The sequence below is a fragment of the Lolium perenne genome, chromosome 3 (genome assembly GCF_019359855.2).
Source record: "Lolium perenne isolate Kyuss_39 chromosome 3, Kyuss_2.0, whole genome shotgun sequence".
NCBI lineage: Eukaryota > Viridiplantae > Streptophyta > Magnoliopsida > Poales > Poaceae > Lolium > Lolium perenne.
The window spans coordinates 182,015,675-182,029,383 of record NC_067246.2 but is presented as its reverse complement, the minus strand read 5'-3'; the positions used below and the strand labels follow the sequence as shown (position 1 = coordinate 182,029,383).

The 13,709-nt window shown below is 46.3% G+C and overlaps 3 protein-coding genes across 4 annotated transcripts; all 3 read right to left on the bottom strand.

Moving 5' to 3' along the window:
- Positions 1-278: 278 nt before the first annotated feature.
- On the bottom strand, positions 279-3,775 carry LOC127342779 (uncharacterized). 2 transcript variants are annotated; one of them, XM_051368787.1, is made up of 10 exons: positions 3,430-3,775; positions 3,271-3,332; positions 3,024-3,167; positions 2,542-2,652; positions 2,259-2,454; positions 1,676-1,734; positions 1,535-1,587; positions 1,243-1,465; positions 809-917; positions 279-704 (listed from the first exon to the last, which is right to left on the bottom strand). In XM_051368787.1, exons 1-10 carry the CDS (start codon positions 3,710-3,712, stop codon positions 442-444), a joined length of 1,503 nt encoding a protein of 500 aa, XP_051224747.1. In that variant the 5' UTR covers positions 3,713-3,775; the 3' UTR covers positions 279-441. The 2 variants fall into 2 exon arrangements, with proteins under 2 accessions (XP_051224747.1, XP_051224746.1); XM_051368786.1 differs by having other exon boundaries at positions 1,243-1,468; positions 3,430-3,774.
- Positions 3,776-6,907: 3,132 nt separating this feature from the next.
- LOC127342777 (ABC transporter F family member 4-like) lies at positions 6,908-9,268 on the bottom strand. Its single transcript, XM_051368784.2, has one exon. The coding sequence runs from the start codon at positions 9,077-9,079 to the stop codon at positions 7,061-7,063; it is 2,019 nt and encodes a 672-aa protein (XP_051224744.1). The 5' UTR covers positions 9,080-9,268; the 3' UTR covers positions 6,908-7,060.
- A 211-nt stretch (positions 9,269-9,479) lies between these two features.
- On the bottom strand, positions 9,480-12,835 carry LOC127342778 (uncharacterized). Its single transcript, XM_051368785.2, has 8 exons — positions 12,504-12,835; positions 11,892-12,041; positions 11,668-11,802; positions 11,488-11,553; positions 11,284-11,349; positions 11,104-11,193; positions 10,240-10,321; positions 9,480-9,928 (listed from the first exon to the last, which is right to left on the bottom strand). The coding sequence occupies exons 1-8, from the start codon at positions 12,699-12,701 to the stop codon at positions 9,711-9,713; spliced, it is 1,005 nt and encodes a 334-aa protein (XP_051224745.1). The 5' UTR covers positions 12,702-12,835; the 3' UTR covers positions 9,480-9,710.
- Between the last annotated feature and the right edge of the window lie 874 nt (positions 12,836-13,709).

Genomic DNA, 13,709 nt, shown 5'->3' with positions numbered 1-13,709 from the left:
GCAGTGGAAGAAACCAAGAAATAACGCAGCCAGAATTAGTCTCTGGGAATTTGGTTTGTTCTGCAACAGCTTTGGTTAGAGTATGCCTAGTTGGTATCGAACAAATACCAACTTGACCGGCAAAAACACAGACTTCGAAGGTGGATTCATATGCATATTTGACCTGGATTGGTTGGTGGTACACACGGACAAGCTGATGAGCAAAAGCCCGCAAGAATGCAGCAAGAAACCACGAAAAGCAATAGCTTATCAGAACAGACACCAGTGCAAAACAAATCTATCATCAACTAAGAAACTATCTCACGTGTATTCAGCCCAGTAAACGTTCAAAGTCAACACCCAGTGTGTATTACGGAACTGAACTGTCTTGTCTATAAACTGAACTGTCTTGTTATTTATTCACTGCTGAATATAGAGTACACAAGGAAAGATGTTACCGCTTCACTCGAACGGAACAGGTGAGCCCTGCTTCTTGTTGACAATGGCCATGGCCAAGTACCTGGTGCCCATTCCAATGGGCGTCTGGTCATCAGGACCTTCCCAGAATGGGGCTTCTCCGTCTCCAACCAGACGCCAGTAGCCTGTCCTCAGAGACTCGGCCTGCTTCTCGTCGCAGTTTTGCATAAGGGCTTCCACTCGGAAGTTTATACCAAGCGAACCCAACAGCTGGGACTGAGTCATTGGGCCATGGACAGAGATATCATCTGCAGAAATAGAAACAAAAGCCCACTAAGAAATGTGTGCCTTACCATGAAAAGTAGTGCGAGCAAGACAACAAGCAATAAGAGCTCATAATATCTTCGCAAACCTGAAACTTCCTCGGCAGAGTGCTTGATCGCAGTAAAATCAACATAGGCACTCAGATCAGCAGAGCCAGGCTCATCTAATATGTGGACAAACTTGTGTTTGCGGATTGCCTGCACATATTATTGTTTTCTTAGTGCCCAGGCCCTTATTTCAAGAGTATTGCTTACATAAGGGATATCAGTAGAAGAAACGTGAATGAGAAAATTCTTCTATAAGCACATTATGCAGATATTGTACAAAACCAGGAACATAATTAAGATATTATGTGGCCATCAAATACTAGCTAGTTTACTTTTAGATTTGTTTATGTTACAAATGGAAAAAAAAAAAAAAAAAAAAAAAAAAACAGGACTGACTGCAGTCTTGTGCACACTAGACAGTCAACAACCTCTTGGGTTCATCTCAGGTTTAGTAAAGCAATTTTAAAAACTATACCTGAAGACTATCAGAGACTATCCCGTTTTTGCCATAGTCAATGATAAGAGCACCTCCACCATCTGAGCTAATTCTATCTGCGATCTGTTCGGTGATCTCCATTGCTTTCGGGCAGACTTCAATTTGCTCAACCTTCTCAAGTTCTTCAGAACTAGCCCATTGACAACGCTTAGAGAGGAAGATTAAAGAGGCTGTAGGCTGTGGAGATAGAACAAAGCGAAACCTGCTACAAAGTAAGAATTACGCATTTCCTTACGGGGAACAACAATTAACTAAAATTTGTAAAACCTACGATGAGTCTTCTGCAAGATCCACCATCTTTTCGGACCAGCCACGTGATCCTTTCTGCAGGCAAAGATGATTGTTCAGTGTAATGATTAAACACCAGTCAATGAGTGAGTGCAATAAACCTGAAGCCAAATTGCTCACTGACCTGGAATTGATGGATTGGTAAGGCATCAAAGAATTCATGAGCAACAATTATGGTGGGCACTGCAGAGAATAAACTCAAAATAAGGTAAACACAAAAACCTTAATCAAGATGTTCGCAAGAAAACAAATTGAAGATAAACTAAGGCAACTCAGTTTCCGAATAAACCATGGACGAACATTAAAACAATGCAACAAGGAGACCAGAAGCATCAGCAATTCACATTATCAAAAATTTAATGATTCTCCTATTTCATGGTAACTAAACTATCATATACAAAATGGAAGCATAGGTGCTTCGAGATCATCCGGCAACGACGTCGCAAATTGACGACTCACTGTTGCGTCTCCTTCTTATAAGTCAATGGTAGATCCTTATATTCTTGGTCCACGTTACTATATATTTTAGCACATTCCATAAAACAATAGAAGAATCGGACTGCACTATTTTCTCCAATCCCGTAGTACACTTAAAAGATGAATGGCAATGTAAAAAATCATACAAGTGAAAATGATAATAGCTGTTGTTATATGACAGAGGTTAACTACTTAGAAACATGAGATTCATAGGTGAAAAATGACCATACATCCTGAAGGAACCTGTTCGAGGGAGGCATGCCAATAAACAGGGGCTCCGCAAAGCTTGCTGACTGTCCTTTTTTCATCACCATCATGTTCATCTTCACACCTCAGAGTATTGTACTGCACCTTTTGCAATGTAGGGCTACACTCAACCAAGTTAATGTTGAGTGCCTTAGTGAAATTAACAAACTTTGCTGAGCCCTGTTGAAATGTACAAATCCATCAAGAAACATTACAATACAAGTTTGACAGAGGATAGACACGGTAAAAAAAAAAAGGCATACATACACGAAGTAAATCTGCCAGGAGAGTCCCTCGTCCTGGGCCAAGCTCAATCAAATTCACCTTCTCTGGTTGTCCCATTTGTTCCCACAGGCACATCGCCCACACACCAATCAGCTGAAGACAACATTAATTGCTCTTATTATCTCATAATGTATAGCACAAGATCAATCATCCAAGTGCATCAACTACTGGTCATATAAGATTGATTCAACTAAGAAATATAAAACAGTTAATCTGATTCTGAATGTCAAAGTTTCCAATAATACATCAATGTGCAGCAAAAATGATATGCAACAGGTGTGCACCTAGATCAATTATTTCAATGTTTCACCACATTCATAAACATAACATGGTGTGCTGTGGCAGTGTTATACATGAAGCAACAGGAACGTCACTGAAATGTCAATCACAAAATTGCCGAGCACTCACTATGAGACACTGTTTTAACAATGTTGGCAAACCAAGCAACTAGTGAGCACAGTTACCTCTCCAAACATCTGGCTGACCTCCGGCGACGTGATAAAATCCCCAGACTCCCCGAACACATCGCGATTCATATAGTACCCAGATTGCGGGTTTGTAAGCACCTCCTCCATGTACTCGGCTACGCTTATCGGCCCACTCCGGAACTAACCTTGCAATGACAATACACAAACAAAATCACACTTCGACACAGGGACCATTACAGAAATTAAATGAACTAATAGTTGAGGAGGAAAACATCAACACCACCTTTATGATGCTCTTAAGGTGCTTGATAAGCTCAGAGTCCGACGACGGCTCGTGCGAGTGCTCTGAAGCATAAACCAAACCTGCACGGTCAGAGACCCCCTACACACGAACATGCGTGCCCGTATTTGTGTGAATGTGTGCGAGTGAGAGGGGTGCGACCTGGGGGGCTGCAGAGTCCGGAGCGGTCGACGGAGATACTGAGCCTGGCGCCGGAACTTCCGGGTGCTCCCTGGAGCTCGTGGTCCTCCGCCTCGTCATCGCGTTCGCCGGCAGAAGACGACGGTGGCGGGGAGGAGGTGTGCGTGGATGAGAAGCGGGCCAGAACGGAGGGGGCTATGTGAGGAGGGAGGGTCCGACGCGCGGATGAGGCGGAGCCCACTGTGCCGCCGGAGAGGCGAGGGGCCAGGCGGCGGAGCAGAGCGGCGGCTGGGCTCCGGAACATCTCGACGGCGAGACAGAGCGAGGAGAGAGTGAGGGGGAGCTCAGGTGCTGGTGGGTTGGGCCGCAGAGGCAGGATGGCCAGGATCTGCGGGTTTTGGTGTAAAACGCTGTGGGCCTAGCCTAGCACTTTGATGCTTGTCCTCTCGGCGGCCCACCAGATCAAAGGCATCATCAGTGAGTCAGGGCCAATCCTATATACACTAATCAGGTTGGTGCAATGGTGCCTACCAGACACCGAACAGTCTGGTCGGGTATTAGGCCTGGCCTATTTTCGCTTTCTTTTTTCGTTTTCGTTTTCTGTTTCTGTTTTTTTATTTGTTTGTCTGTTTTCTTTTTTGTTTTGTTTTCTTTTTTGTTTATTATTCTTCAAATTTAAAATTGAAAAAATAATTTTAAAAATTAAAAATTGAAAATAATTCAATTTCGATGCTATGAACTGTCTGCGAGTTTTCCTGCAAAACATAGTGGGCCTGGCCTAGCAATTTGATGCCATGAACGGTTGGATAAGCTTGTCCTCTCGGCGGCCCACCAGAACATTCGCTTTCATCCAGTGACTCAGTGAGGCCAGCTTGTCTAAAAAATCATCTGAGGAAAAACAGTTGTTGGAAACAGAGATTTTGTGTTTCATACAAGCGTTTTATATGGCGGCTGCTTTTAGTTCTAGGAGTAAAATGCGATGCCCCAAGTGCTGAATTAGCTATTTGTATCACTTTTATTACATATATCATGTTTAATAACTGAATTATATTGACTTTTCTTGGTAAAATAATTTTAAACACGCTTTGTATTGAAATAATTTTGGAGCGTTTGGTTAGAATTATTTTAGCTTTCGGCTTGCAAGTAAACGAGCGACAAAATGACATCCAAAGAGCGCACAAAAGCATTATTTAAGAGAAGTATTGCCTTCATTGCTTGTAGTAAACGTGACATCCAAACTGTAAATATTAGATAACCTGGTCCATATATAAATATATAAAATTAGAATAGCACCACAAGTCGGTGAATCACGAAGGTACATACGGGTATAAAGAGACAAAACCTTGGTTAAAGAAATCAGGATAAACAATTTTGTGAACAGAAAAAGATATATATTGTGACATGATGAAGAAAAAAGAAGCGAGAAAATACAATTCAATAATTCACACTAAAAAAACCTCTCTCGGTTAAATATACAGCACCACATAAGGAAAGAAAGCGATCAGTTTGCACAAAGTTGCAACTCCAGCAGAGGAATAGTTTAGATTCTTGTGAAGAAGAGAACCAATGTACAAATATGCCGACACTTATTGATAACAACGACGACTCTCTCAGCTTTCTGCTGGAGTCCCTCTTGCAATATGTAAGCCCGTTGCTAACAGCAGGGTTTTTACCGGTTTGTAATGCCAAGTGAAGTTATATAACATTATATAACATGCTTTGTTTATGCAGGTAAAGCAGAAGGAATATAGAGCTTTAGAGGAAAAGCTCTCAAAAACAGAAGTTGCTGCTTGATAGTCTACTTGCCTGGCACTTTTGACATCATCTTCCTTATATATCAGTAAGGGCAACACGCTGTAATGAAAAAATAGGAGATCACTCACAAGATAATCACAAGTAACACTAAGATAGTGGAGAGAGGTATGCAGCATGAGCGGTCGAGCAGCCGTTTATACTCAGATTTTCTTATCCAGCAGCTGCTCAACATGCTGGATTCTGTGTTCTTTTAGGGGATCATGTGTTCTTTTAACTCATTTCTGACAGGTGTTTCTCATGAATGAGTGGCACGCATATCGACTGCATATTGAAATCAAATTGTCAGTATGAATGAGACCAATAAAGTTTGTACAGCGCTTTTGCCCAGATAAAGAGTTAAAACTTTTTGTATGAAAATTTGGTCTCCATTTGTTCAGATAAAAATACCACCAAAATTGTTTGAACATAAAATAACAAAATACAAGACATTCAAGTTATTTCGAATTGGCAGGAGGTCAACCAGAGATGCGGGTGTTCCGAGTGGAGACTTGTGAGGCAACGACGGTGGTGGTGACCAAGGTTTGGTTGCGGCAAGGTCATGTTACTCGGCTCCGTTCCGGCGTGTCCGAACGTCTTCGTGGTGATCTCCTCTTGCTGTGAAGTCGAAGCTGGCCTTGGGCGGTGTACGATGACTTTCGAGGGGCGGTCCGGTGAAGGTCCTATTTGGCGCTTGTCTTGCGCATCTCCTCTCCGAGGCTCGTCTTCAGAATCGAAGCTGCCGGTCTCTTCTCGAAGAGCCATCTGTTTGGCATAGGCCGACTTGAGCTTCTTGTGTAGCTTCTGTGGGTAGCCAGGGTGGCTAGGTGTGCTCCTTGTGGCGGAGTGTGTGTGGTTGTGGGTGTGCTTTGGCACTGTTGTTGTTGGTTTTCGCCCAATTTTCTCCTAAAAACCGGGCACCTTCTGCCTAATAAATGAATGGGGCAAAGCTTTTGCCTCCGTTTCAAAAAAAAAAGTTATTTCGAATTATGGGGTTCCTCCAAAAGTGAGAATCCCTGCGTATGAGTGTACTGCTATTTGCGGCACGCACACGGTATGTAAAAGGCGAAAGAATGAGCGGTGTACCCCTGCTTGTTCACCCTAGCAATTTACAGATTCGTTCAGGCCAGTTTCATGTACTTTGGGATGTTTTGGAACATAAACTGGGTTTGTAGCCACATGTGAAATAATGGCACGTTTTGTGTACTTTGTGTAAGAAGTTACATCAAGTGACCATATCATGTATGAAGATTCTGAGCGACACATAAATTGAGTTTCCAAGTTTTGTCACAAAAGAATGATTTTCCATTTTCGAAGTGTCAATAAATAGGATTTGTTTACCATAAATAAGATACAAAATGGCAACACTTCAATTTTGACTGAAAATGCAACATATGAGTGGCCAAATTTCAGGATATGATGATTTTTCTCGATTTGTAATTACTTTTTCTTATTTAAATGAGTTTTGGGAAGATTTTCTAAAAGTATTTCAAATTTCAACTACGGGTGTGCTAGTAATTTGATCCTAAAAATTGCCAAAACTAATAGCTTCTAGTGACCGTCTTTCTTCTAGGGCCGCCCGTTCAAGTGTCGCCCTTCCTATATGTGTAAAACCTCTTTTCTCCATGATACCCAAGGATTATTGCCGATACAAAAACTATTGGCTTTCACGTAGCATAATGTGCAACTCAAGATAAGAAAAACGAAGTGGCAGCAACAACTTTCTCAACTGGACAAAACTGCATGATATACCACAAAGAGTGGCAATCAACAGGCTCTCCGGCGGCATATATTCAGTAACTGAAACTAAGAAGACAAGATTCAGCATTCGCTACCGATCGATGTCACAAACATGTGATGATTAGGCTTGGACTTCCTCTCTGATCTCTTGCATGAGCTCCTCCTTGTACTCCTCGAAGGTGCCATGGTAGGTGCTCACGGTGCCGTCCTGCACCACCCACACCTCGCTGCGCTCCTCGTCGTCGCACACCCGGGAGATGAGCCTTGAGTCGTGGCTCACCAGCACGACTCCTCCGGCGAACTCGCACAGCGCGTCGGCCAGCGCGTCGATGGTCTGCATGTCCAGGTGGTTCGTGGGCTCGTCCAGCAGCAGCACGTGCGGCTCCTCCAGCGCCATCGACGCCAGCACCACGCGCGCCTTCTGCCCGCCGGAGAGCCTGTTGATCGGCGTCAGGTGGCTCTCGCTCGGCAGCCCGAAGTCGGCAAGCGCGGCGCTGGCCTCAGCCTCGTCGCCGTCCAGGTCCGGGTGCGCCTCGAGGAGGTGCTGCACCGCGGTGTGGTGCAGCTTCAGGGTGTCGACGAAGCGCTGCGAGTAGCGCCCGGTCCGGAGCTTGTGGTGCGTCCTCACCTTGCCTTGGGTCGGGGAGAGCTCGCCGGACAGCAGCTTGAGCAGGGTGGACTTACCTGCCCCATTGGACCCGACGATGGCGGCTCGGGTTCCCATGTACACGTCCACGTCCACGCCTGACAGCGTGAAGTCCGGGTACCTGAACCCTGCCTCCGAAAGCTGGAGGAGCGGCCGGCGTCGGGGGAGCTCGTCGGGCGCCGGGAAGTGGAACTCGACGCTGTAGTCGTCGCACCTGGCCTTGCTGTTGTTGGGCTTCCTCCTCCTGCTCTTCCTGGCCGCCTTCTCGAAATCGTCGAAGTTGCCGCGGTAGGCGTGGAGCTTCTTGTCGTGCAGGTGGATGATCTCGTCGCAGACGGAGTTGAGGAAGTCCTGGTCGTGGGAGACGACGATGACGGTGCTCTTGCACCGCGCGACGAGGTACTCCTCGAGCCACAGCACGGCGCGGAGGTCGAGATGGTTTGTGGGCTCGTCCAGCAGCAGGAGCGTCGGCTGCACGAACAGGGCGCCGGCGAGGGTGATGCGCTTCACCCAGCCGCCGCTGAAGGAGCTAGCGGGCCTGGCCTGCTTGTCCTGGTCGAAGCCAAGCCCCGCCAGGATCTTGGACGCCCGCGCCGTCGCGGAATCCCAGCCCGAAACGGTGAGCTCATCGTACACCTCGGCGAGGCGGGCGGCGTCGCCAGAGCCCTCGAGCTCGGCCCTCTCGGCGCGCAGCCTGGCGAGCTCTTCGTCCGCCGCGAGCACCACCTCGATCACCGGACGCGGGTCGTCGTTCTTGTCCTCCTGCGCCACGAGCGTCGAGCGGATGCCGCGCGGCACCGGGAGCTTCCGCCCCTCCGCGAGCAGCTTCAGCAGCGCGGACTTGCCCTTGCCGTTGGGCCCCACGAGGCCGTAGCGTCGGCCGTGCGAGACACGCAGCGAGGCGCCCACCAACAGCGGCACGCCCTCCACGGACACGTCGAAGTCTTCGAGCACGATGTCCCTGGCCTTGTCGGCGGCGGGTCCTCCCGGGGCGCGGCCGCGGATCGTGACGGCGAACGCGTCGAGGTTGTCCCGGAGCGCATCCCTCTTGTCGGCCTCCGCGCGCGCCGCCGCCTCCGCCTCGCGCCTCTCCTTCCTCAGCGCGTCCTTCTTCGAGAGCGCGGCGGCTTTGAGGTCGACCGTGGCGCGCGACCTCCTCCGCTCGGCGGCCTCGTCATCGTCGTCGTCCGAGTCCGATTCCGACGGAGGCAGATCGACGCCTGCTAGGTAGGGGTTCGAGATAGCGGGCCTTGTCGAAGCGGGCTTGGGCTTGGAGGGCTTCTCGTCCACCGTGAAGACGGACTTGGCGGCGGTGCGGGAGCGGTGGGTGACCTTGTTGTTGTCGGCGTCGTCGCCCCTTGAATCGCGCGTGGTGGAGGTGGAGAGGCGGCCCTTCGTGGGTACCTTGGCGGCGGCGGCGGCGGATGGGAGGGGCTCCGCCGACTCCGCTTTCTCCTCGGCGTTGGACCTCTTCTTCTTCCCGTCGCGCACCATGATGCTGTGAGTTCCGCGCGCGGCTCCCTCCAGTGATGCTATATGATCTCGGCCCAGCGAGATGGGTAACAGATTTATACGGTGGAGTACTCAGTTGTTGGTGTTGGCTCCGGTCACGCAGGAGAGGCAACGGATCGGATGCTCATCCAACATTCCAACGTGCCCCGCACACATGACACATCCTCTGAAAAGAATCCCCCCGCTGGCCCGCTGCACGCCATGGTGATACAGTCAGAAAAACTCATGAACGATTAATGAGAAAATGCTGGGTGATTTATACAAATAAAAATGTTCATAAACATCAGCTCACACGACGAAGACACGAACACAGATGGGCGATGATGCAGCCGATGCCAAGTACACCTATCCACAATCTGAGTGCTGCTTCTGCGGAACCAAGTTCTGAGGCCACCCAGATAATTCTTTAATTGCTCCGAATTTGTCAATGTTACAAAATTTTATCTGTGAATACAGCTATATCTGGACTATTAGCTGCCATAGATTTGCAACAGCAGACTTACAGTTGGCAGCAGAGATTTTGCGCAAGTATACAATTACAGACTGAGTTACATCATCGTGTTCCAGGGGCTTTCTTGCCCGGCGCAGTTGAAAACTCCAAGAATCCTTGTCTTCAGTCATCACTTTCATCACTATCATACTGGCAGAGGGACTGAAGAACATTAGTCTTCTCTTCTGAAGCTCCACTTTTTTCCTCGGTGGCAACAACAGGTGCTTTGCCGTTATCTTGGACAGCTGCAGATTCAGTCTTCTGCTTCTTCAGAGGATTTGCAGCAGTGGGCTTTGGTTTCACTATGAATTTGGGCATCTTAGATGCCACCGTCTTCTTTACTGTAGGGCAAAAGTTTAACAGTAAATAAGCCATTTGTTTTCAAACTGGAATATTATTTATATTTAAACATAATAACAAAGGTAACACTAGAAAGAAATAGTAGCAACATAAACAGGGTTGATGTTTGTAGTCAATGATAATGACAGTCATGGCCAAAGATAAGCTGCCTCAGTGCATGATATGTGGAACACGATCAGGCTCAACTCCTATAAATAAGTGAATTCTCAAATATGGGGCTCTGCATGTGCAGTCATGGACCTTAACAGTACAAATGATACGGTAAAAAAATGATGAGCGCATATGTGCCTACCTTCTTTGTTGGTACTCTCAGGACCATTAGTTGTGGTCAAGACATCTGTTGGATTTAACACTGATTCAGAAGATCCATTGGTCTGCAGAGAAGAAAAAAATACAACTGTGAGCCGACCAAACCAAGGAATTCAAGAGACATCACATTGAAAACGAAAAACACAACTGTCAGCTGACTACAGAAAGGAATTCAAGAGACAGTGAGTTGAAAATGAAATACAAGAATTCATGCCGAAAGCAAACAATGTACTCTTGACTCTGAAGTCTGAACAGAAAAAACTTCTGGAATATCATCAAACATAAATTGCCACAGTGAGGGATACTTCATATTACCATTAGATTTGCGCCAATGTTTGCTATTTGTAAACATATTGCTCAATGACCAGCCTTTATTCTTATCAGTAAATTTTCGGTTCAAAATGGCTTCCTCATTTTTAGCTCCAACAGTTGCTGTATCTAATGCAAACTGAAAACATCCTAGAGAAAAGATAAACACCTCACAGAAGACAACTAGTATTTCAGCATTTGATGTTTGCTTATTAGCTGGCTTACAATTTCAACAAATCTATACAGATTACCCGCAAAAAAACAAATCTATACAGATAAGCTGCATATTTAGAGTTTACACGTCAAGAAGAGGAATTCCGAAATGCTTCAAATAGAACAAGCTTACAAACATGATAAAACGGCATATTTTGAGGTTGTAACTGATAGAGCTTTGTCAGGTCAACTAGTTTCGAAAGATGAAATTGAATTCAAGCTAATGCTCTAAAGTGATTCTACTACAATTGATGATTAAGAACATATAACCCACAAAATGAAATAGAAATAGAAAAGGGAAGGAAGAATACAGTGTGATAAGTACCTTCGCCGTGATACTTGACTGGCCTGGTATACCAAATTCTTCATCATCGTCGTCATCGTCATCGATCCGTTTCACATAGTCTTTCGAGTTCTGCAACAGCCAACAGTTCAAGAGGGTTAGAAAAATCCATGCACAAGTTTGCACCTGCAGGTACAAATGGAAGTTGGCATAGAGGATTACTCGGAAAGTGATTGATTTGATGAGTTCTTCGTCTTCTTCATCTAGTTCTGCTACTGTCTTTTCCTCCTGTAATCACATACAAAATTACAAATGTTAGAGAAAGAGAGATTTTAAGAAAATGATGCCAGAAACACACCATGCAATTAGCAAGCTTGCATGTACAGCTTTTATTAAAAATCAGAGAAAAAAATGGTGAGCACTTGCCTTCAGGTGAGCGGAATGCTTCAAAATTTCGAGCATCTGGTCAACTGATACTCCTGCATGTCTCGACTGCAAACAGAACAAAAAAAAAACAATGTCAGAACTCAGCAAGTTAGCATTTCAAGTGCATATACAAGTACAGTTTAACCTAACTTCAAAGAATGGCCAGAGACCAGATCGTACCTTCATAGACCGCATCTCTTCTAAAGCAGCAAGTATGTCCATGTCCTGCTTTGAGTCGTTCGCTCTGTTCTCCAGTGCTCTCATGGCATCTCCCATCTCCTCCGCTTCTCGTTTTCTCTTCTCTTTGTCCACAACCTGAGAAAAAACCACATCACCATGGTTAAATTCAAGCTCAAACTGATTGAAACATAGAAGCTGTGCCGAATATGCCCCATAAAATTTACCTCGTCCTCTGCACGCCACGGTTCAAAATTCCGACTAGCCCCGGATTCCACCGTGTAGTCTGAATTCTGGGGGTCCGTTTTGAAGGTAATCTCGGCTGAGCACCTTGTACACTTGAAGTAAAACCTAAAAATTTGTATGCCCAAGTATGTCTGCACACAAAAAGGAAAGCACGTTAGCACGGATTTGCATTGCATTGCACCGATATATCAGTAATCAGAATACACATTTTCAATATGGATATATGATTCAACAATTCCAAGCGATGGATAACAAAATAGAAGGTTATGTTTTCCCCATTTACTGATGAACACTGCATGTTGAATATTGGTTGCAAATTTAGGTAGCTTCTTTGACTAGCAAGATCTTTATACGACTGGGATCACTAAGATATACTAGCTTTTTGTCCAGGCCAGAACACGCATCGACAGGCAAACACCACGGCAAAATCGGCACACTGACAGACGCCAATCGAAGCGCGAATCGACTCAATTTTGTGCAATTCGAGACCGCCGCGGTTCTAGGGTTACATAACAAAGCCTAGTATCGCCCAGGGTCAAAAAAAGCCTAGTATCGCGAAAAAGGGGCGGGCGGGGGCGGGGGCGCGTGCGTACCTCGCCGATGCAGTCCTCCTTGCGCGAGTTGAACTTGGTGCCCTTGTAGATGTATGTCCCGCAGGTGCCGCAGCGGATGCTCATGGGGAGCATCATGCGCACCTTGATCTGCTGGTTCTTGGGCTGCTTCCGCCGCGGGATCTTGGCCGGATCGAAGTCCGGCGGGTAGTACTTGTTCAGCACCTTCCGCTCACCCATCGCGCCGCCGCCGGGGTGGTCGCCGGAGCGCTAGGTTGGACGCGCCGGAGAGGGGACGGGCAGGTCGTTTCGCGGGCGGCGCTGGCGGGTCGCAAAGGCGGCAGGGATTTGGGTTGCGCTCGGGTTCGGCTGTTTCGGCGGAGTGATAATTACGGGACGAATAGCAACCCGGCTCGAACCGTCACGGAAAATAAAACAAGCGGGCTTGTGGTCGGTGTCGGGTGAACTAGCGTGGCCGGCTTCCTTTGGGTTAGTGATTTAGCGTGAGGCCTAAACACCTAGTTTGGCTGCAAATTTTTCCAAACCCAAAAAATCTACAAATCCGGGTAACAAATGCCACATTTTTTATCAAGTAAAGTCATTACAATCCCTAAAAAAATTCCGTCAAGTCATTACAAAGTTCTCTCAAAATAGTATCAAAATAAGGCCTTGTTTACTTTTCTCGTATTTTCCTTCCCAATAGGTATGGAATGGAAGGGAATTTGGTGTTTACTCAATCCTCTCAAATACCCTTCCTAAAAAATACACTAGTATGATAGAGAGTTCTCAATTTAGGCAAAAAAAAATGGAGATGAGAGAGGATGGGAGGGGATATCTCGGGATTATTTCCTTCAAAACCGGAGAAGTAAACGGACCAGTGGAGATTTTCCAGGATACAAAATAATTTTCTCTCGTCCTCGTAAATACACTAGAAAGGCCTAATAGCGGAGAGCCTGGCCCCCTAACACCATTGATTTGCACCTTAAGTTTATGAACAGTGCATTTGTATTTTTTTCCTCAAAACAGACCCCTTCAACACTCAGTCTGCCTCCGCCACTAATATGCAATAACACTAACAAAAATATTACAAACTGAGGACTCGGAATTACGAGCCAAAATATGTGCCGCCATATTCAGAAAACGAGCAAGACAAAAACTTCATGTCGCTCACCTTAGTCTGTCGATCAATGATCAATCCCGCACTGGGGATAGAATACGCTGAATCATGGACAAGCAATCTAAGACCGA